The sequence below is a fragment of the Nuphar pumila genome, chromosome 14, assembly GCF_984573655.1.
Source record: "Nuphar pumila chromosome 14, dmNupPumi1.hap1.1, whole genome shotgun sequence".
In the NCBI taxonomy this organism is placed as follows: domain Eukaryota; kingdom Viridiplantae; phylum Streptophyta; class Magnoliopsida; order Nymphaeales; family Nymphaeaceae; genus Nuphar; species Nuphar pumila.
The window spans coordinates 81,772,689-81,796,706 of record NC_143262.1 but is presented as its reverse complement, the minus strand read 5'-3'; the positions used below and the strand labels follow the sequence as shown (position 1 = coordinate 81,796,706).

The following is a 24,018-nucleotide window of genomic DNA, read 5'->3' as shown; positions in this document are numbered from 1 at the left end:
TGCATTTATCTTAGGTACTATATGTTGAACTCAATCTCGAGGAAAACATCCAACTCTCTTAAGCAGTTAGCAATATTGATGTTCATAACATGCACGTGGGGATATTATGCAATTACCTTTTGTTAGTGGGTAGAAAAAGAGGACTATCATTTTTGGAATTCACTGAGAAATACATGGTCAGGTAAATAATATTTGGTGGTATGTTTCGTTTATGTTTTTCCTCAATTATGCCTATGAATCTTTTCAAATGTTATATAATCAATATATGAGATACATTTATGTTAGATTTAAATGAATTTACATATAAATGCAACAAACATGCAAATCTAACTTGAGTAGCTCTTCAATATATAAACAAATAAACAAACATGCAAACCTAACACTTACATCACTTTAGAACAAAATGTATATGAAAAAATCATGCTCGGACAACTCTTTTACTTCACAATGATCTGGTTGGTTCTCATCAACTTGTTTTCATGACCAATTACAATTGAATATAGACACATACGTATAATACCATAAATTATATACACACATAACTTATTTAATTATACATCTTACCACAACTGGATCCGTGCTTGGGAATGATGATTTGATTTTATTTTTGCTGTCATGTTTTTCTTTAGGTGCCATATCATGAAGGATTTAAGATATACATAGAATACATAAGACATTGAAGTAGTTCATTAAAAAACTCTTAATAAATACATAGAAGTAATTCATTCAACAATTCTTAATAAATACACACACAGAAATGCACACACAAACATACGCATTTCACAACAAGAGCTACTGATACATAGTGTTATGTATGCTTTTGCCTATTATGACCAACCTCATCATTTGTATAACACATCCTTTGGTGAAGTTTTTTGTCTCTTCACTTTAGGTAGATAAATTAGAATAAGAGTTAATAAAGCATTGTGTTTCATATTATCTGCTATTGAAAAGAATGTAAATATATGATATGCATGTATATATGAATTAACTTTGAAGTACTCGTTATAGTAATCTTTTGGTAGCTTACCTTCATACAAAATTTATGTAATCACATATTCACATGAAATTTCACTCACATACCACTCATTATAAGAGCATTCACTATTCTCAAGATCAATGTTGTTACTATGAGATCGATCGTGAGCCTTGTATAGATGTCGGTGATAATGTTAGACAACCACACATAATTGTTATGCCTTTTTCTTTAATGTTTCTACAATTTCTTTTAATGCATGATATTTTTTGTTTGATATTCTTTCTTTTATTAAACAATGCCATTAGCATGAGACAAAGCTTCTCAAGAAGCAGCAGTAAGGGCTTGTCACATATGAAAAGAATCTAGGAATTAAAACACTATTATATTAGATGTCAAATACCCATATATGTTTCTTAAAAAGTGACATGTAGCCCAAAACTTTGGTTTCATATCAGTGACAATATAATCATATGTAACTTAATCCTTTTCTTGATTTTTTTCAAGAAAATATATGCATTGTTGTTTTGTGATTACTCGAATTGCACTCCACCAAAGTGCACTGAGTGGTAAACCAATTTTTTTTAGCGAAGTTCTCTGCTAAGTGCTTTATGCAATATCCAATGTGGCACTTGATAGAAAAAGTATAGGGGACAACATGCAACAAGCCTAACTTATATTAGATAATAATCAATTTTATTGTCTAAGTCATTGAAGCATAGAAGTTGGTGTTTTAGATGCTTCAAAAACCATGCTCACGACTTTTTGGACTCCTTATCTATAATTGCAAATGCTACAAAAAATATTTCACTATAAGAATCAATATTATGATCTAACAACAATATACGCATGTATTTCTCTTTTATAAATGCATCATCTATCATAAGAATTGGATGAGACTCTTTTAAAAATACATTGATACATAGATAGAAGGATAAAAACTGATACTTAAATCGATCACTCTTATCAGTCTCAATGATCCATACCATTCATGGGTTTGCCGTCATCACATGAACCAAATAGGCATGAAATATCTTGAAGGACTCTTCATATAAATCATATGATTATTTCTTCGTGTATTCGCATCCACATCGTGCTTGTTTATAACTAATCTACACACCTTCACGACTGATGTAATTGATGATTTTTCTTAAAGTCATCTTCGAGTTATCATGCCTGCAATCTACACAAAAGATACTTTTTTCATTAGAATGTTGTTTAATTAACCACCACATACATGATCTCTTTTATACTTCTTCACTTAAAAAAAACATGCTCTATACAACTTTGTGCAATGAATCTTCTAGGGACAATTACCCATAGTCTGCAAGTTCTTTCTTATGCATACGATAGTCACTCTATTACTACAACTCATTAAAAAATTTATTTTATAGTTATTCATAATCACATGATCTTTCAAAAACTCATGATAATGTTATGGGTAGTTAAACCTTTGACAGACAATAACGTTTCAAACATTTGAGTTAGTAGTTAGCCACTGAAAAGATTCATATTCATTAAGTTTTTGTTACGCAACTCATCAATCAATTTAGATGCTTCTGGTTTAATAATTTTTAATTGTTTTTCATTGTATTAAAATCCATTAAACGAGAACATATTCAATCATGTCTCATTAGTTTAAAAACAAAATATATATATAAATATATATATATATTGCCCAATCAATGCTCATATAATTTATACAACAAAACAAATGTTCGACTTTCCAATTGTACATCATTTGCATCCACCATTATTTATCTTGTGTCATCAGTATCTTCATCATTTTATATTTTTTCAGAGTTATCCTCATCCAATATGATATAGTCATCACCATTCAATTATAAGATAAATATATGATTCTTGCTACCACTAATTACTTGTTCAGATGCATAAGTTAAATCAAAAGTCATCATATTTATCTTTTTAATTGCTTTTATGTATACATCCTTCATGCATTTTTAAATTTCATGATTAACCCGATAAAATAACACATTCATCGTCACACCTACATATCAAACATAAATTACAAAGTCCAACAACAACTTGTACTTAGTTATGTTATCTGCTTTAAAAGGTTGAATCAATAGCATTGGTTTGCTAATATAGTTTCACATTCAGTTTATCATATACAACATTAATTGTTGGTGCAAATTAATTATAATTTACCTATATGCTATCTATATTTGTAATTTGTTAGGACAACTGCATTGTTCATAGCAAATGATTGACTTTTCCGCTTTGTGATTAGTTGCTCGTTCTTTCTTGAAGAACCAATAGTTATTATATTATTTTAAAAAATATGAAAAAAATATTCATTGAACAACATTGCATACTTACGAATATATCAAGTCACCGTTAACGAAAAGTGACTCCAAGAAGCTAAAGATTTTTTAAAAAAAAAAAGAGCAAAAGGGAAGGAATCTAACCTCCATTAGCCAACTAATTCAAGTGTGTGCACGAGAACCCACAATTTTAGCATAATAAAGATTCAAATACTTCGACCATATTTCTCATCATATTTGTGGGTTCAATATGAGCAGAAAAATGTGCAATACATTGTGCAATCTAAGTTACAGCTGTCAATGAAAATCCCAAGTTCCTGAAGGCAAAAATAAGTCATTTGCCTCCATTGAAACCATGTCCCTACCATTGAAAAACAAATGAGAGAGCGTGAGATTCGCTTTCTGCAGTAAATTCATGCGCCTCATCCAAGAAAAGTCCAGAGACAAAAAAGATACATCTTCCAAAATCCAGTGATTTCCGAACTAATGCAATATGATATGCAAATACCATATGCATACACCTGATGACTCAGCAATCAAAAGCCACTATCATCTCAGTGATACCCTAGTCACACTTGATGTTTCTGTAGATCCTCCTCACAAACAAAGTTGATCCAATATAGCCAACAGCCCCTGTATTAATTGTCAAAGATTAGAAGGCTACTCCACTCTAATAGGAAATGGAAAGAGAAATGGCACAACTTACCACAAAGGATTCCTAAACCAAGACAGAACATAAGTGTATAGCCAAAGTAGAAGCTGGTCTGAAAGAAGCCTGACATCTTAGTTTTCATGTAATAGTAATACACAGAATACAGGTATACATAGATGGCCGTTGACGCTGCAGAGAAGAATGAAGTCCATCGCCAATGATAATTTTCAGCATTCAACAAGAAATATGTGCCCACAATTGTGACACAGACTGTCACAATGATAAGAATCAAGAACACCAGCAACATGAAACCATATACATAATACACCTGCATAGCAAGTAAAAGTTACATCCAAACAGAGAAAGCAAGCCGAGAACTCGGATAAAGGTTAGCGAATCTAAGAACAATTTATACCTTGTAATTCCAGAAGGACGTGAAAATGAAATACATCTCAATGAATATGCTTCCAAAGGGAAGCAGGCCACCCATAAGAGAAACAACAGAAGGTGTCAAGTACCACTTCTTTTCAGGAATTGGACGAGGAATGGTCTTGACACGACATGGATTGTTTGGGGCTCCACTCCAGTTCCTTCCAACAACTGTACCGAGAAGTGCAAGAGGAAATGAAATGAAAGCCCAGATAATAAACACAACAACCATTGTTCCAAAGGGGATAGCAGCCAAAGATCCATAAAATATAGCAATGGTGTTAAGGATGAAACCGATGTCAAAGCACATAAATGGGAAGAGAGATGCTGTGAGGATCATCGATTTGACCCAATTTTTCCCTGATAAGATTTGAAAATTAAAGAGGTCAGAAGCTGCAGACATGGAACATAAATATGAGATCTTACACAACAAATAAAATGCATGACCAACACATACGAGCACACATATACAAGTTCACTTTAAAGAGCCCAGGAAAAAGCATATTCCAGTGTATATTGCTATGCTAATTTGAGAGAGACAAAAGAAAAGCTTATTAATGAATAGACATACCACCATTTCGTGAATAAAGTCCTCCACTCACATAACCAGAAATGAATGAGGTCAGTGCATAACAAACAATAAATGTGGTGATAATAGCTCCTCTCCTGCAAATTCAGAGCACACCAGAGAACAATCAAGAGCAACTCTCCACAAGATGGAAAAATACAATGAGGGAAGAAAAAGCCACTTGCAATCGCTAAATTTAATGACAGTTCAAATTGGCCACCATCATATTAACGAAGTTTTCGCTCTATCAAGAACATGAAATCACCCAATCACAGAATGTATTTTGGAAAAGAAAAACAAAGAAAGAAACTACCACCATGTATAATGGTAATTCAGACACTATGGGAATTAAATAACAATGAAACCACGCTTTGCTTCTCCTTTTTCTTTCATGCATTTCTCAGTGTAAGAGAACAATCTTAGAATTTTGAAAACTCAATCTCTAAATTTAAGGATAGTTATCAGGCATGGAAATACTATGCTATTAAATATTTTCCTTTTCTTTAGTAGCACTATGCTATTAAAGTTAACTAGAGGTAATCTAATGATAATTACACAAGAACCTTCATTGTTCACTTGGCCTAAGCTTAGGCAGATCCAGCCATCAAATGATAGATCTGGCCTTCAGGATCCAGGCATTAAGATTGAATCAAGTAGAATTTTGAGCTACTTTGTAGGCATCATAACATTTGAACCATTGATACATCCATCCTTTTTAATTTTGATCATGTGACCTATTATTTCCGTCAATAATTTAGACCATATGATCTTTTAACTTCAATTGAACCTAAAAGACACAAAGTTGAATATAAACAATGCATCCAATATTCAAGATTGAAATTTGATGATAGCATCTAACCAGGTAACAGGTACACCATAACAATAGCATGTAAGTTGCAATTTGTCAGAAGAAATAATGCTGGGAAGTCTGCTAACATTTACTACAATTAAACTTAAAAATGATGAAGAATACTTTATGCCAGCCCGCTTGCAGAGATCGCCCAAAGATGGGAGCGGCCCTATACGCCCAAGTTTGGTAACCTAGGATTGTTGAATTCATGCCACAACATCCCTAAAGCTAAACTCTCCTTCAATAAGGGAAAAACAAAACAGAAAACAAAAGGAAAACAAAAGACAAGAAAAAGAAGATGCAACTTCCAGAACATGGAGTTGGGACATCATAGAAATGCAAAACAACATCACAACGGATGGACAAGGAATCAAAAGATTATATTTAGCATACCCTATGTACAACATTCCAATGATAGCCAACAAGATGACAAGAAGAACCAGCATTGCAAGCTGTGCACCAGTACCAACAAGCGCTGACAGCAAAACCAAATTACGTGGAGGCCTAAAAACATCACCATGCACCAGCTTCCATCCAGACTCTTCACTTACATCCCTTTCCTGATATTTCATTTGAAATGAATTAGTTTACATGATACAGTCAGGTAATTGGGAAAACTCTATCTGCAAGCATTTTGTTAAAATATATGTAAGCAACAACAAGAATTTAAAATCACAAACGGAATAAATCACCTCCAAATAAAAATAAATAAACAAATAAGTAACAATTAAAGAGTTGAAAATTCACCAAAGTCTCTAGATCATCATCATCTCTGGCATACTTTGCATAGTCATTTCTGAGAGTCCTCATTAATATCATAGAGACTAAACCAGTGAGGAAGATGACCATCATGAAAGAATTGAAAATGGAGAACCAATGAATCTGGGCACAATGAAACCAAATTTAGTGCAAGATAAATGAATCTTGTTATACAATTTTCTCTTAGCTCCATGAAGTGATATGACAAGGATATGAATGGAAGGTTGCACCAAGTTACAAAAGGTTCTCAACGCTTGAAAGTTTGAAACTAAACATGGTCACTATAAGAGAAAAACAACAGGAAACAAATAATAGCTAGTAAAGATCAATTCCTTCATTCACCTGGTGCTCAAAGAAAGGATAATCCAGGTAAACATCAAAACGATGTGCAAAAGTTACATTCGTTTGAACCCATTTGACTGAATATGTAAGTTCCAACGTCTTTCCAGCTTCCAGGGATTTAGGATTATCTTGTGTAAGATTTACATGAATAATCTGCAGAAAAGATGAATTTAACTCAAATAAAAAAGAAATGAAAAAAGAAGTGGGAGTTGTGAACTCTGTATACAAACCTGGTTACCGTTATATTTAATCAAAATATTCTTGTGCGTGGAAAGCATATGCCTGTTGTCGTTGAATCTATCAGAATGTAGCTCACCAACAAAGCCTAGCCAACAAAATAATTATTTCACATATATAGGACAACTAAAATAGAGAACACATTCAGGAATATAAAGGAACCATGATGATCAATTCATAGTGGAAAGACATACCCCATAAAGGCAAGTCATCTGTAGCGCACCATCAGCCCATGTCAGCAATCAGAATAATAATTAAATAAATATTAAGAACATATATCACATAAAATAAATAAATGAACAAAACAAACACCAGCAGCATCCCTATATGGAAGTGAATTACATTAAAGCCTTAAACACCAATAGCAACCACGGAATCAAACATCTTCATTTGTATAATTTGACTGAACAGAGTGAAGATTTATGATGAAGCAAGAAAAGCATATAGCACGTAACATACCAATGAAAAATTCAAACCAATAACTATTCTCTATTGCATCTTTGAACTGCTTCACCTTTGCAGCATCCAGCTCAAGTTCACAAATTGGTGCACGGTCAACATTCTCTGAAAAATAAAAAAGTCAAAACCTGTGCACAACTCAAATGAGAAAGCAAAAACCATGCACAGTTATGTCAAATTAGACACGAACACAAGGGACACAACACAGACATGCCTAGTATGAAAGGAGAATTTTGTAAAACTAGGACACAGAGAAGTGACATGGTCGCAGACATACACATGCACACTCATGCATACAGAAATACAAGCATACACTATGATTTGTATGTGTGATTGGTTTTTGAAATTCAAAATCTAACAAAATAAAGCATGAATGTCATCTCAAAGTGCAACTTCTAAAACAAAATTCTAAGCTGTTATGATGAGCAAACATCAAATAATAAATTCAAGAGTCTAATACTGAAAAAAAAAAAACATGACAAATGTATAGAAAAAGAAAAGTATCTGCAAAATGAAAGATCAAACTGAATAAGAGAACACAATGAAGTGAGAGACATGGTGTTGACCAAGTTCCACACGGGTTTAGCTGTGTCTATGAAGTGTCATGGAATTGTGTCATGTTGACAAAGGACAGGCATGTTGAGTGTAATGTCCATTTGGCATAGGTCCACAAAGCTTCACACAGATTCAGCACTCCAAATTGTTCTTCCTTATAGACTTGCTATCAGTTTTAAGAACAAAGAAATTGCTGTAATTACCATTCCTATCTAAGAAAGACCAACATGTTTGGCATTAAGTAAGAAAAGACCTATTGCAGGAAGGCTGGCAAGAGATTGCTTGTAAAAATGGCAGACCTTGTAAGTTCATAAGGAGAATATTTGAATCTTTTTTTTGTTTGAATTACTATGTGCAAAAGCCACCATAGAGAATTGAAAATTATAAGCCATTCCAATTACTAAATAGAAACTCTATGTATAAGAATCAACTATTTTGCAATAGGGCAACTAAGACTAATATAAAGGGATTTGACAATTTTGTAGAGAGGGAACTAGGAATACATGTTTCAATAGAGATACAATTAACTCTCCACAAGGGAAAGTTATTTTCAAGGTAAGGATGCTAAATGATAACATAAAGATATAACATACTTCTAAACTTTATGTCGATCTGGCTGTCAATGAGTTCATTCCCACCAAGAACCTCACCAAGACCACCCCACTTGTGTGCAGCATTACCAGCTGGCTGGCAAAATGGAAGACTGTAGTAGTTATATGTTTCTTGAGGATTATTATAAGGACCAACCTTGTTTACCCAAAGAGTGACAGGTTCATCCAACTGATACTGCAACCAAATGAATACACCCACAGTTAATAGTAGAACATACTCTAACCACCTATTTCTTCAAAAGGACCTAGGAATATTCTGAGGAACTGCAACAGTATTAATAATTGCACGATGTATAAAAGCGAAACAAATATAGTGCAAAATACATTTTCTAGAATAGATCAACCAAACATTTTGTGGGAGAAGAAAAAGACTGGTAGTATATATAATGGTACAAATCTGCAAATTTATGGCTGAAGAATCAACCTCCAAAGAATAAAAGCACAAGACCTTAAAGGTTTAGACAGTACTTGTAGAAGTTCTAAACCATACTGGACTGCAATAAAAGATGACCACATGAACAAGTTTAGATCACTATTTTCCTCGGGAAAAAACTTAATAATTAGCAACACTACAACAAGAAAACAAGATAGTACTTCAAACAGCATCATTAGCAGATATAACTGGTTAGCATGAATGATGGAACTGTTTCATATGATTGTCAACCAAACTGTCACAACAACAGAATTCTGTAGCCAAAAAACCAACAGATACACTATGATCTGCCACATTTACAAAGCAACAAGAAGTGTCGACGTAAAACAGAACAATAAGTATTCAATAATATGCACATCTGTTTGTGCATGGCATGTGTCTTTGAGTATGTCACTGGACAAAGGTATCACAAACATATCATCATGTGCAGAAAAGATTACTCGTCATGACCTATGTCACATGGGAGCGGGTGCGGGTGCGGAGATTCGGCACTTCCAAAAAACCCGGGTGCGGGGGTGCGGCAGGGGCAAAAATGTAATATATATATATATATATATATATATATATATATATATATATATATAGAGAGAGAGAGAGAAGGGGGTCGGGGTTCCCCCGGCGCGGGTCGGGGTTCAGTTTTTTTTGCTGTTGTGTTTGTTTGAAGACTTGTTACCCACGTCCTGCTTGTTGTGTACTTTAGCTCAACGGGACAAAATTGATGAACCGAAAGGATTGGCAATCTGATCGACCTGCGTTCTGCTGACTGTCATGATTCAATCATGTCTGAAACTCCTTGGTCTTCACGAAAAAAAATATAAGCGAAAGGTTTGACGTGGTTTGTTGGAGAGAGAGTCTTCACGAGGCCTATGGCGCCACTGCCTAGGGTTCTTCAAATTTCATTTTATATACAGTTGCACACAGATGACAACTAAAAGAAATTTATTGGATTTGACATGTGGACAAGAGAGGTCTACACAAGGCTACGGCTAGAGCACCCATCTCGTCAGGAGAAAAGTGAATACTAAAAGCCACCAAGGCTCTACCACCACCATTATCATTTATTATGGAGAGAGAAAATCCTTGACGAAAAAGGATCTGGTTGGTTGAAGCATAAAGACTTCAAAAGGCTCTTGAATTTTGGTTTTAATTTTTGAGGAAGATGGATCATCATTTCCAAGTTAACAGTATGTTTTCCAACGCTGTGAATTAATTGTTTGGAGGCAGGAATAGCACGGGATGCCAACAAAGCTCGTCAGATGTTGTGGACACAAGTGCCCCTTTATAAAACAAGAGCAGCAGCAAGCAGCTGTCAAGCAGAATTTTTTTTTTTAAATTCTACAGCCCATTTCGTAGGGCAATTTTTTTTTTTAAAAAAAAAAATCCAAACAAAAATGGACCGAAATGACCCTGGGTGCGGTCAACGCACCTAGGATCGGGTTGACCGCACCCGGTGCAGCACCCGCGTCGAGTCGCATCTACGTGGGTGCGGCACCCTGCTAGCCAAATCCCTGTGACATAGGTCATGACCTTGAACACTGGCATATGCAAGATGTTTCCCCCAATACATGTTAAGATCAAGTTTTTCCATTGACATAAAAGATTACAGCAAAAAACATGCATGTACACAAATATACACATGCATCCACATGAATTTATGACACTTTTTCCTTTCAGATGGGAAAGGCCATGTACTTTCAGCTGTCACACGAATACTCCATTTTGACTCCCGTTCCATATCACCTTATGTATTAGTCATATTGGAAGCTTCATAAAAATGGGTATATCCCCGTATTCACAGCCATCACGTGACATAGATATTCAGCTGTCACATAGACACTTCACTTTTCCCCGTGTGTCCTTGTAATCACAAGCCCACATGGATAGTAGACACGCCACAATACTTCTTGCACATAGCCAAACTAGTTGGACATGGTCAATCTTGTGGTCATTCTAATCCATGCATGAGTCATGTTGATGACCTTTAATAAAGTCAGACTTTACCCTCACTCATAGTAATGACTTGAACTTTTTTTCAAATAGTTTCTACAGTATGCACATTGTTTATTGAGCTAAGCATGAGGCAGCTTGTTTGAATAAAAATATTTATTAGCGAGGAACAAGAAGATAATGGAACTCATAAAGAATTGAACTTTCCACCTCCTGTGTATAAGCCATGCATAGGAACCAACCCGTCAACACACTGTTATGTGACACACACACACACACACACACACACACACACACACACACACACACACACACACATATATATATATATGGAATTCAAAATCATGCCCATAGTGATCGCAAATGGACTTGGTTATGTGTCACCAGGTAGCGAGAACGCAAGAACAAGAATGTCGAGAGCTATGTCACAGGGACACAGAGAAAGGGACTGGGGATGCGCCATTTTTGTCAAATTTTTTTATCAAGAACAGTATATAAGAGGACATGACATGAGAGTGAATTGGAGTATCCATGTGTCATAAGTTGGAGAAAACAAACCAAAAGGTTATGGAAAATGTAAAAGTTGTAAAATCGATGTGGTCCACTGCTAGGTACACAATTACTTAGGATGTATCCAAAGATACCACTGGAAATAGGTCTGCATCTCTGTTACCGATATCGCAGATATTTTGAATATATCACGATATTATCGGCAATTTCAAGCTTGCCGATAATATTGAGAATATATCATGATATTTTCAAAATATCAGAAAATAAAAAATAACGCGATAATATCGCAATATTTTTGAGTTTTTTTTTAAAGTTTGCATTTCCTATTTTTTTGTTTCTTTTATATTTTAAAACCTTTAAAACATGTTTCTTTATATTTTTGAAAGAAAAATAATACAAAACTTATTATTTTCTTAGGTTTTTTGTTGTTATTTATATTTTTTCAATTTTTTAAACTCATGAGATTTTCCCGAAATTTATCAACTTTTGAAAATCTCTCCGAGAAAAACCCTCGCCGGGAAATTACCTTTAACGATACAGGTGACTATGGTCTGCTAAAACATAGTGAAGTACAAATCTTTTATAGTTATCTCTCTGGTTCAAAAGGTTAAACATGGAATTTATTTTTTTATTTTACAGATCCTGCTATAGAAGAGGTTGGTTGCCAAAATGTTGTCCAAGTTGTAACTAACAAAGGGACCACCTATAAAATGTGAGGGTGCATTATTGAACATGGTTGTGAAACTCGCAACACCCCCCCCCCCCCCCCCCCCATGACTTGACCAAGCCATCGCAGATCAGCAACTCAACAAGTCTTAGAGCCAAGAATGACTAGGTCTTTGCCAAGACATAGTCGAGTCTCTAATGATTTTCTACCATAGCTCGTTCCACTGCAGCCAAATCATGAGTTAATCTTACGACTTGAACAATGCATCATCTTCATTATGAAGCCTTATCCCAACTATATGGGGTCAACTTTAAAAGTCCTATTTCTCCATTCTTGTCTATCTAGAGCTAAAACTTTGGTCACTTTACAATCTTTCATGACACCTCTAACTGCCCCCTTCCAAGTCTTCAATAGTTTTCCTCTTTTCCTAGCTCCTTTTACTTGTACCATGTCAACCCTTCGTATAGGTGCCATAAGATGTCTTTGTGCAACATGTCCAAACCATCTCAAGCAACATTTACTTATTTTACCCTTTATTAGTCTGACTCCCAGGCACATTCTAATATATTCATTTCTAATTTTATCCTTTCTTGTAACCCCAAGCATCCATCTTAGTAGACTCAACTCTGCAACATGCACTCTGTCTTCTTGTCACTTTATAATAGTGTTGGTCTTATAGTAGTAACTCGACCAACTGTTATCACAATATAATATGCATAATTGTACCAAGTTTTGACAAGGTCATGTATTGATTTCTAACAACTTCAGTATGATGTCCTTTGAGAGGGGAAAAAAAGTAAAAAGCTAAGGCAAGTCATGATTTTCCCATTATAAATAAACCAACAGGAAAAACGAAGAGAAAAAACACCAGAATTTTATCAACAAATCAGCCTGCCACATTCCTTGCACATGATCGCACATTCTACACTGTTAAAATCTGTTAAGGCAAAATTCCTCAAAGAAACATTGCAGCATTACTTAAAGAGTTCTATGGGTGTCCAATCGGAACCGTCGCATGCACAAACTCGCTGGATCATTCCGCCCGATACAATGCCTTTATAGATCTTCAATTGCACAAAAACCGAAGGAAATTCTTTCTTTATATGGGATTCACAGGGCCTAATGTGAAAACCCCAACAACAAAACGACCCATCTGATCATAATCCATAAAGAGGGTCGGACACACTAGTGCCGCCTCCTTCCGAAAGCATCAACCTCAAAAATTCAAAGAGACCCCGAAACCCCAACCAACGGAGCCATCATCACAAACGTAACAAACACCTGAAATGCAGCAGACACAAAATATGTCCCCAAAAAGGAACTAAAAAATGCACCAAAACAGGGGCCGATAATCGAAAACACCAAACCATCAAATCCCTGTACAAGAAACACAGAAACAGCACAAGATAACCGAACTGTAAACCCCTACAATTCTGAAAACGGTAGCCGACCGTACCTTGTGATCCGACTCGGAAGCGGAAGAGGGAGCAGAGTGGCCGAGGAGGAGGAGGAGCGCTGAGAGGGAGAGGAATCGGACCGCTGAACGCATCTCGCCCAGGCGCCTTCGCTGATCTCCGTTCGCTACCAGAAGATCTCCTCCGCTCCTCACTCAGAGAGAGAGCGAGATAAGAAGCGAGAGAGACGAAGAAGATCTTGGACGAGTCCTTCGACCACCGCTTGTTATTGTGTGTGTGTGTGTGTTGGTGAAGTTGATGGGAGGGGGGTGCCTTTGAAACGACTCACACAAACCAGACGGTACAACAAGTTAACGGGCAATATGCGTGTCTACATCCACCGGAAAACAGCTCTCAATTCATGTCACCCAATAGCGTTGTTTATTAAAATATTTAAGAAAAATGACCGTACGAAAAATGACATTTTTCTGAAAGACTGAAATTTCAGAAATCTGTCTGCTGTTAAAATAATCATGAATACTATCATTTTTAGGAACTTTTTAACCTTTTGCACCTATCATTTTTTTTTAAGAATTTCTTCTGTATGTGAATTTTCTTTGTGTCTTAGCCGTCCACTCAGCTAGTGTTTAATTTCCATCACTTTGTCAAAAATCAATCTTTGATGAATCCCCTAGTGGTGGGGGAATGGTAGATTCTGCTGTGACTAGAGGAATCATCATTTGGCCTCGAGTTATTGCGCATTAAAAATTTGTTAAATTCGCATAAAATAACTGTAAACGAACTTTATTTTAAACTCGAACAGACAAACATCACAAATACTTGAGTTGTCTTGCATAAAAAATGTAATAATGTTGCATAAAAAGTTTATAAATTTGTTTTTAACTCGAACTCACATAAAAAATATAATAATATTGCATAAAAAATCTATGATTTTTTAAACTCAAATTGACAAACCTCTCAAATACTTGAGTTACCTCTCATAAAAAATGTAATAACGTCTCATAAAAAAATCTATAATTTTTGTTTAACTCAAACCGACAAACTTCGTAAATACTTGAGTTACCTCACATAAACATTTGCGAAGTTTTTTTAACAAGTATTGGTGAGTATTTGCAAGGTTTGTTGGTTCGAGTTTAAAAAAAATATAACTTTTTTATGCAAAGTTATTATATTTTTTATGCAAAATAACTTGGGTATTTGCACAGTTTGGAGGTTCGAGTTTGAAAGAAATTTCATAGATTTGTTATTCTATGTTATTATATTTTTATGTGTAGTAACTTAGGTATTTGTGTAGTTTGTCGGTTCGAGTTTAAAAAAAATTATAAATTTGTATACCAATTTAAGAATTTTTTATAAGAAGTAACTTAGATATTTGCGATGTCTTGAGGTTCAAGAGTTTAAAAGAAAGTTTTCTTGCACTTATTTTATGTAAATTGTTTATGCAAAGTAACTCAAGTATTTACGAGGTTTATCAGTTTGAGTTAAAAAAAATCATGGAGTTTTTATGCGACGTTATTATATTTTTTATGCGAGGTAACTCAAGTATTTGCGAGGTTTGTCTGTTCGAGTTAAAAAAAATTATAGGTTTTTTATATGAAATTATTATATTTTTTATGCGAGGTAACTCAAGTATTTGCGATGTTTGTCCATTCGAGTTTAAAAGAAAGTTCGTTTGCACTTATTTTATGCGAATTTGGTAAATTTTTAATGTGTGGTAACTCACGGATTTGCGAGGTTTCGAGGTTCAAGTTTTCATCAAAAAACCCAAGCCAGTCTCCACCGCCAAGTAGTGGCTCCTCCAATCGCATCGGAATCCACCATACCTGCACCATTAGGGGATCCATCGGAGATTTGTTTTTTAGAGGGTGATGGAGATTAAGCGTCGACTCAGGTGGTGGCTGCCTGCTATGGCAACAACTAAGGCATTTTCAATGGAGATGGAGAAAATTTGCATATAGAGAAAATTTGCACCAAAAATGATAGGTGCGAAGGTTAAAAAAGTCCAAAAAATAACAGTGTTTACAATTTTGGACAGGAGATAGATTTATGAAATTTTAAGGTCTTTCAGAAAATGTGTCATTTTTGCCATACAGTATGGTCATTTTTCAAAATATTTATAGTCTTGGAGAGACTTCTAGGTTATACGTTCTAGAGAGTTGGAGGACTCTAGAAGGTCTACCGAATTTTCAGGTTTGGACTCTTGAGAGTCTTTATTCATACAAGTCTTTTGGGGTTGATCCTTCTTGGGAGAGTTCAACCTATGAGAGTCCTCCTTCATGTGAGAGTCATTCACCATGTGAGTCCTTCTTAAGAGAGTCTTTTATAGAGTTGGAATCTTGAGAGAGTCTAAGTCTATCGTGAACATGAGCAAGGCCAACATGTCAAACATGTCCTATAACAGTCTTTACATAAATCCAGAGAACGAACATCGTCAGCCCTTGCTCGCTTGGCATTCCTTTATTTTTTCCTACAGTGCAGGGATGAAATTTACAATGTCATCACTGCCATCTAGGAGAATTAACTGTTTGCACATGCCTAATTTGCTAACTCATAGATGCTTAAAATAACGTCAACCAAACCCATTTAGCATAGATGAATTACTCTATAATATATATAGTATATATAAATATATAGTCATTGGAATATGAGAACTCGAAATATGAGAATTAAAAACAAAATTCGCATGGAATTTTTGCAGATATCACGAATTTCACATAAATAGTATGAATATCATGACACTCTTTGCAAAAATCTGTTACTTACAAATTTCGTCAAGAGTTTCGCATTGGTGGTTGTGAAAGTTTGTCTTTCGATGCGTAATTCATAAAAAGTTTATAGAATTTACACACTTTTGTATGATGTCGATTTATAGCAATGTGAAATTCCATTTTAGCATGCAAATTTACGTGTATATATAAGCAATTAGAGTGTAAATTTTGTCAAGAGTTTTGCGTCGATTGTTGTGAAAGTCTAATTTTGACACAAAATTCATAAAAACTTTGCAATATTCACGGACTTTCACATGTTGTCAACTTTAAGCAATGCAAGATTCTATTTTAGCATACGAATTTACCCGTATATATATAGGTGTGTGTTTGTTTGTTTGTTTGTTTTTTTGTACGTAGAAAGAGCAGTAACTCTTTTTCATATACCCTTACGACGATTCTTGTAAAAGTTTTTTTGCTTCATTATGATGCTCGTCGACTTTCTCGATTAGTTTTTTTTTTATGATTACCATTATTTTTAAACTTTTTCCTTTTTCTACAAATATGAGCAGTTAATAGCATTGTAGTGTTTTTGTTTGGTTGTTGTTGTGGATGTATTATGCATGTTTACCTATTGTGGATGTTTTATTTATGTAATCCTATGTTTTATTTAATTTGACATTAGATTTATTATATAGTTTCTTTTTACACATACACACAATAAATATATATATATATATATATATATATATATATATATATATATATATATATATATATATATATATATATATTGAGTTAGGGTTAGGTAGACCCTTACATGTTCATTGATCCAATACTTGTTGTAATTTGTATATAAAAAATCACCCTTTTGTCAATGGGTGCTAGTTTGGAGGTTGATCTTTCCAAACCTTAGTTATTCCCCCTCTCGCTAACTGTGCTAGGTTTTTTAACCAAAAAGTGAATTTTATAGTAACTGTAGGCAATGTTAACCCTATCAAAACTATACAAAGTATATGACATGTCTATAGACAACTTCCCTCTTAGATCCCTTCCTTTCAAGGCTTGTAATACTTGATGGTAGACATCCATCCGAGTTGTTTCTATGATGACTTTCTCTTTCACTCCCGCATTCATTAGGAATTTTTACCATGCAGATCATTCTCTATCTTCCAACTTCTCATACTTTGAGAAAATACTTAGCTAGTATTTTTTGATGAATTGCTTCTTTGTAATTTATATAGTATTTTTTAATAAACTATTTTAATGTCATATGCCTGATGTGTATATCTTAGGTATCTCATAAAAGGTACTATATATAAACGTAACACAATAAAGACCTATAATCTCAAGTCACTAACCCCAATGCCACCATCCACACCCCCAATGAAGGATGTAATTAAGGTATAATTATTAACGTCATGAGTTATGTGTGTATATAACCAATGGTACTTACATGTATGTGTTGATATTCAATTTCAATTGGTGATAAAAACAAGGTGATGAGAATGGATAAGGCATGCAATAGCCAAAATGTGAAGTACTTTTGTTTAAAAAAGAAACTTTATTGGTGTTTCTGTCATTTTTTTATCATCTAATAGAAACTAATCAGTAAACATTGACATTCACAACAAATGCTCCAAATGCCAAAATATTGAGAAGGGGGTCGCAATTGCTTGGAGATTGACCAGTTGTTGTATCCATTTTGTGAATGTGACAAGGTATGTTTAACATTTACGTTTACATAACATAAATTTTCAACTGCACAATGACCTTAAATTTAGTTTATGTTATAGATCTTGATTCTTGTCAATTGGGGCAATTATCATTGGGTTCTTTGAGAAATGAATATGAATGTGAAGGAGTTTACTTTATACAATTCCATAAGGTCTACAGATCTTGTTGATCAAAACATTGAAGATACGATATGATAACATTACTTATTCAATAATATACTTGTTTTTGTAAAATACTCATTAGGTTAAATATTGTATTGTAAGGTAGTTTGGCTATGACGTTTACATTGACTAAATAGCTACTATTGTGCAAGATATTTTTAAGCAAACAAACCTGTAATTACTTTGCACATATTTGATAACTCAATTCATATATATACTTGTTCTTGACTTGGTATCTGATTGTTACATTTATGATTGTAAAATATTTGTTCTAATGTAATACAATACTTAGGCTTAGGCAAAGAATTAAATTTCATGCAAGTAACTTGTATGCCATGTTTTGTTAGAGGTAAATGTTTGTTTTTTATGTAAGCTATTATTAGTTGTTTACTAATAACCCTTTTTCTAAAATGGTGTTTTTATTTACAAGAAGTGTATGATGAAATTGTATAAATGTGAGAGAAAAAAATTTGTTTGCAGTGGGCCAAAGAGATGGTTGATGGAGAGGAAGAGAGGGCATCAGACAATGAGGTGTTAGATGTTGATAAGAAGTTAGATGAGTTCTAGACAATCCTAAGGAAAATACGTTGATGGTTATGTATATTCTATTTTGATAATAAAAAATATGGATATAATTTTGACAGAACGAACAAAAACTTGGATGTCATTTGGATGTAAAGTTCATTCATGGTTATAATTTTGAGTGTTAGGTTTAAAGAATTTATAGTTATTCTTGTATATTTGTGGATGTACTTTAGTTGTAAATTTTAATTCTATTTATATGTATTATTAAATTGTTAAACAAGCAGGTTTGTTTTGTAATAGTGAAATTTAAAGCAAAAATATCACATATATTATGAAATTTTGCACATAAGTAGGAAATTTGTATTTATGCATGTGGATTTTCCTAAGAAATTCTCATGTTTAGTTGAAAATTCACAAATTTAAGGGAAATTCACATATTTTGTATATATGTGACTTGTTTTGTATACGTGTGAATTTCTCATCATTTTGCAAAATTTTGTACATAAGAAGGAAATTACTATATTTAGTTGAAAAATTTGCATCTTTTGTATATATGTGATATGTTCTGTATACATGTAAATTTCTCTTCCTTTTATGAAATTTTGCACATAACAATGAAATTTTCTTATTTTGAATGAAACTTGCATGTATATGTGAGGATTTATATAAGAAATTCATATATTTGGAGGAAATTTTCAATCTTCATTTCAAACACATTTCAAACTGAGAGTTTCTCTGTTATTACACAATTCAATCTTCAATTCAAACACACTTCAAACTAAGAATTTCTCTGTTATATACAAAATTCAAACTTTATTTCAACATAGTCACCTGTTATATATACAATTCAATATTCATTTTAAACATCTACATAACACAGTCACTTGTTATATATATAATTCAACCTTCAATTCAAACACATTTCAAACTTTAATTCAAAAAAGTGTCACCAGCTATATACATAATTCAATATTCAATTCAAATATATTTCAAACTTTATTTCAACAAAGTGCCACATGTTATGTACAAAATTCAATCTTCAATTCAAACACATTTCATACTTCATTTCAACACAGTCACCTGTTATATATACAATTCAATCTTCATTTCAAATACATTTCAAACTTCAATTCAATAAAGTGTCATATTTTATTTACACAATTCAATCTTCATTTCAAACACACAAACATATATAATTCATACTAGTTAGACAATAATTAAATTATAACTTTATTTATAATAATATGCATAACAAAGTTTAATGTTGTTTCTATTTTACAAAATAGTCTAAAAATATGCAATCACTGTCGATATTGCTTAAGACAAAACAATAACTCCTTATTGACCTTATCCATGTTTTCGATAAGGCCAGCTTGACTTTGTAGCATGGTGTCCTTTGCTTTAAGAAACTCCCTTATCATGTGTAAATACCTTAATTTTTTCAGGTCTAATTCCAGACATTCTTTATCTCAGATGCTAACCCCCTGCAGGGCAATGTCGAGTCTCATCCCTAGGTTTATCCCAATCTAGAGACCAGTTTACCCCATTTTGATAATAAAATTATCATTTTACTCCTGAGTCACCCTTAGCCCTTTTGTCTGTCTATCGCAGTCAAGCTCAGGCTAAGTTCAGAAGAGTTAGAATACCAGTCATTTCTAGCTTCCCTGAGCTCACGATGAGCAATGTCAGTTCATTCAAGCTAAATTCAGTTTATTTCAGGCAAAATAAGCTCAGTTTTAACTTGAATTTTAGCCAGATTATCCTCGAGTTAGCTAAATACAGTAGATCCTATCCCCAGGAGTCCAATCTAAGTTCATCAAGAGTTTGAATGGTCTAGCTTCAGTTTAAAGTCACTTTTACACACTCGGGCCTTCGTTTTAACTCATTTTAGTTCATTTTAGCTAATTTGAGCTCAATTCAGTCCAAATTAAGCTAACCCTAGCTGGTTGAGCTAGTGTTCTAGCTCCAAATTTAGTTTATTTGAATATAACTAGCCTCAAATTTAGTTCATTCTAACCCAGTCCGGTTCAAATTAGTTCAAACCAGTCTAGTACCGTGTTTATGCCCCTGTAAGGTTAAAACCAAAAAATAAAAATCTCTTCAGAACATCGTTTCTAACAATTTTTAAACTGGGACAAGCCCCAAATTTGGACTCGGATCAATTCCTTCATCTGATATTTCATCAATATCTGAGATCCAACCCATTTCAAATCGGATAGTGGATCTAATGTTGGATCTGATGTCTGATTTCCATCCCAGACCTGGATTATTCATCTGATTCATTCTATAATCCATATCCAGAGTCCAATTTATTCATTAAACCTGAAAGATCCTATCAGATATCCAGGATCCAATTAATCATTTCAGATCCATTTCAATCTGGATCTACCTTCTGATCCATTCAGAAGGTTAAATTGAACCAATTTTTAAACTCAGATTAATCTAACATCTGAGATTCAATTTCACTTCTTGGATTCTGATTCTGATCCAAAATCCAATTCCATTTTCTGAGCTGGATCCAAGATCCAAATCCAAAAGTCTCAATTTTTATTATGAATTTGGGATTTTTTCCATTTTTAATTCTTCAGAAATCCATAATCAGGGTTTGATTCTCTTTTCGAACCAATTTCCTTCAAATTGAGATCCAGATCCAATCTTTTTCAAAACTTTGAATCCAGATCCCTTTCAAAATTCAAATTTTATCCTAATTTCAAAATCAATCTTTGGATTTTCAAATTCAAATCCATCATTTTGCAAAAAACTTTTGAAAAATACCCTGGATCTAGTTCATAATTCAAATTGAATTTTGAAATATCAAAATAGATCCAGATCCAATTTCAAAATCTATTTTTTTATTTAAAATCAATTCGGTGATTTCATATTCAAAATTAAAATCTAATTTTTTATTCAAAATCAATTTGAGGATTTCAAATTCAAAATCAAAATCCAATTTTTATTGAAAATAAATTTGAGGATTTTAAATTCAAAATCAAAATCCATTTTTTATTCCCAATTTTAAAAATAATCTTTGAATTTCAAATTTAAATTCAATAATTTTTGCAAAAATTCTAAAAATTCAATCTGGATCCGGTTTTAACCCAGTTTGGATTTCTAAAATCAAAATTGGATTCTTGAATCTAATTATTTCCAAATTTTCTTTTTTATTTCACTTTTCATCTTAAATCTTAAAATCAAAAATCAAAAATATATTTTCAAAGAAGGGGCGCCACTTGGCATAAAACCAAAGTTGTTTTTAAAATCCACTTTTAAAAACCCTTTTTACTTTTAAAAACACACATGGGCATCACTTGTCAAGTGATGTCATGTGTCAAAGTTTTGCCAAATTTCTCCTTTTACCCATTTGAGAATTTTTAAAAAGACGTACATGAGCAACCATTTGCAAAAGGGGTGCCACTGTGCATTTTTTAACAAAATTGTCAATTTTTCCTATTTACAAAAAAAAATACCCACATGGGGTTGGTGCTAACTTTGAGCAAATATTTTAAAATTTGATACCCAAAATTCCCCATTTCAAGCTATAAATAGACCCTGTGGGGTCTCTCCTTTCATAAGTAGAAAATTTGAGAAATTGAGAGAATCAAAAGAATTCTCTCTTTCTCCTCTTCTCTCTCTCTCTCTCTCTCCTTCCTTCCTCCTTGAAGTTGATGCCACTTTTAGAGGAGTTTCAAGCCCTCTTCAGCCCAAGGTAGGCCTCTTTCTTTCCTCTTTTGATTTTTTTTCTCTTTTTTTTCTTTTACAATTTTTGATTTTTATAAATTAGATCTTTTCTCAATTTCTTGCTAATTTCAAAAGATAGCAATGTAGATCTATCTTAGTTCCATGTTAATTTTCATTTTATGCTTTTGATTCATTCAATTTGACATTTACTTTGTGTATTTTCATTCTAGCCATTTAGAATTGAGATTTGATCTTCAATAGATCAAATCTCGCATTCAATGGGCTAAATCAACTTTAATTTATGCCCCACTGCTTTTAATTTCATTCTTAGATATTTTGCTAATATTTTTGCATCATCTTTCATGATTTGAAATGATAGATCTCATGTTTGATCCTTGGATCAATTCATTAATAAGATACTACTCTACTCAATCATGTTAGATGATATTTTCAATTCTGGTCTAATTTTAATATCATCAATTCATATATAATTAGGTCTTATTTTGATCTAATTTTTTTATTGTATTTTTATTTATGTGTTTTTGAAATCTCCACCTAAAATTTGATCATTCTGAGTTAGTTTGATTTCTCAAAAAAAACAGGATTCAGACCCTATCATTTTGGGTTGTCCAAATTTTCCCTGAAATTAGATTAACTTGTTGAAGTGATTTATCCCTAACCAGAGATGATTTTTCAAATCTGTAAAAAAGGATGTCTCCAAAATTGAATCTAGTTTTTTTATGCCAATGTTCATCAATTTCTATGGTGTTTTCATGCCCAAATTTGGTTAAAAACCACAACCCTGTTATACTGTATTACTTTTGTGGTCTGATTTTTAGCCTATTTTGTCAGAATCATATCTCCTTAATGGGAGATCATTTTTTGGATCTGTAAAAACGCTTTTTTTAATAGAATGTCTAGTTTATCGTTGTAAATTTTCATTCATTTCTATGAAGGATTTCAATTTTTTTTGCATTTTAAGTTGAGACCTTATCTGTTTGCAATCCCAGGCATTGCTCAGACCCAAGATCAACTTGTTGCATTCATATCTCCCTAATGAGAGATCATTTTTTAAATATGTAAAAAGGAAAGTTTTTCTTAGAATGTCTAGTTTATGTATGCCAATTTTTATGAACTTTCATTAACTTTTTATCTGTCATTCGAATAAAAAAATAGAACCTTAGCGATTTTCTTTCATAGGCTTTTACAGGTTTTTGGTCAATTTGATTGGATTGGATCTCCCCATTAGGAGATTATTTTTTAGATCTATAATTTAAAGTTTTTTTTTGTATGTATAGTTTATCTCTGTAAATTTTTAGCAATTTCTATAGAATTTTCATATCTGATTCTGATAAAAAATCACAACTCTGTCATTTAGCCTCATTAAGCATTACTTAAATTTCATTTCAATTTGTTTTGATTAGTTCTCTTTAATAAAAACTCATTTTTAAAATCTGTAAAAAGGGTTTTCTTTCATTTTAAGTCTAGTTTATCCACATAAATTTTTATAAATTTCT

At 33.2% G+C, this 24,018-nt stretch overlaps 1 protein-coding gene across 1 annotated transcript; it reads right to left on the bottom strand.

Moving 5' to 3' along the window:
• Nucleotides 1-3,497: 3,497 nt before the first annotated feature.
• On the bottom strand, nt 3,498-14,039 carry LOC149817117 (transmembrane 9 superfamily member 1-like). Its single transcript, XM_089986684.1, has 12 exons — nt 13,737-14,039; nt 8,706-8,898; nt 7,558-7,662; nt 7,293-7,310; nt 7,092-7,186; nt 6,862-7,014; nt 6,508-6,642; nt 6,154-6,320; nt 4,914-5,008; nt 4,329-4,702; nt 3,968-4,241; nt 3,498-3,894 (listed from the first exon to the last, which is right to left on the bottom strand). The coding sequence occupies exons 1-12, from the start codon at nt 13,827-13,829 to the stop codon at nt 3,827-3,829; spliced, it is 1,770 nt and encodes a 589-aa protein (XP_089842810.1). The 5' UTR covers nt 13,830-14,039; the 3' UTR covers nt 3,498-3,826.
• Between the last annotated feature and the right edge of the window lie 9,979 nt (nt 14,040-24,018).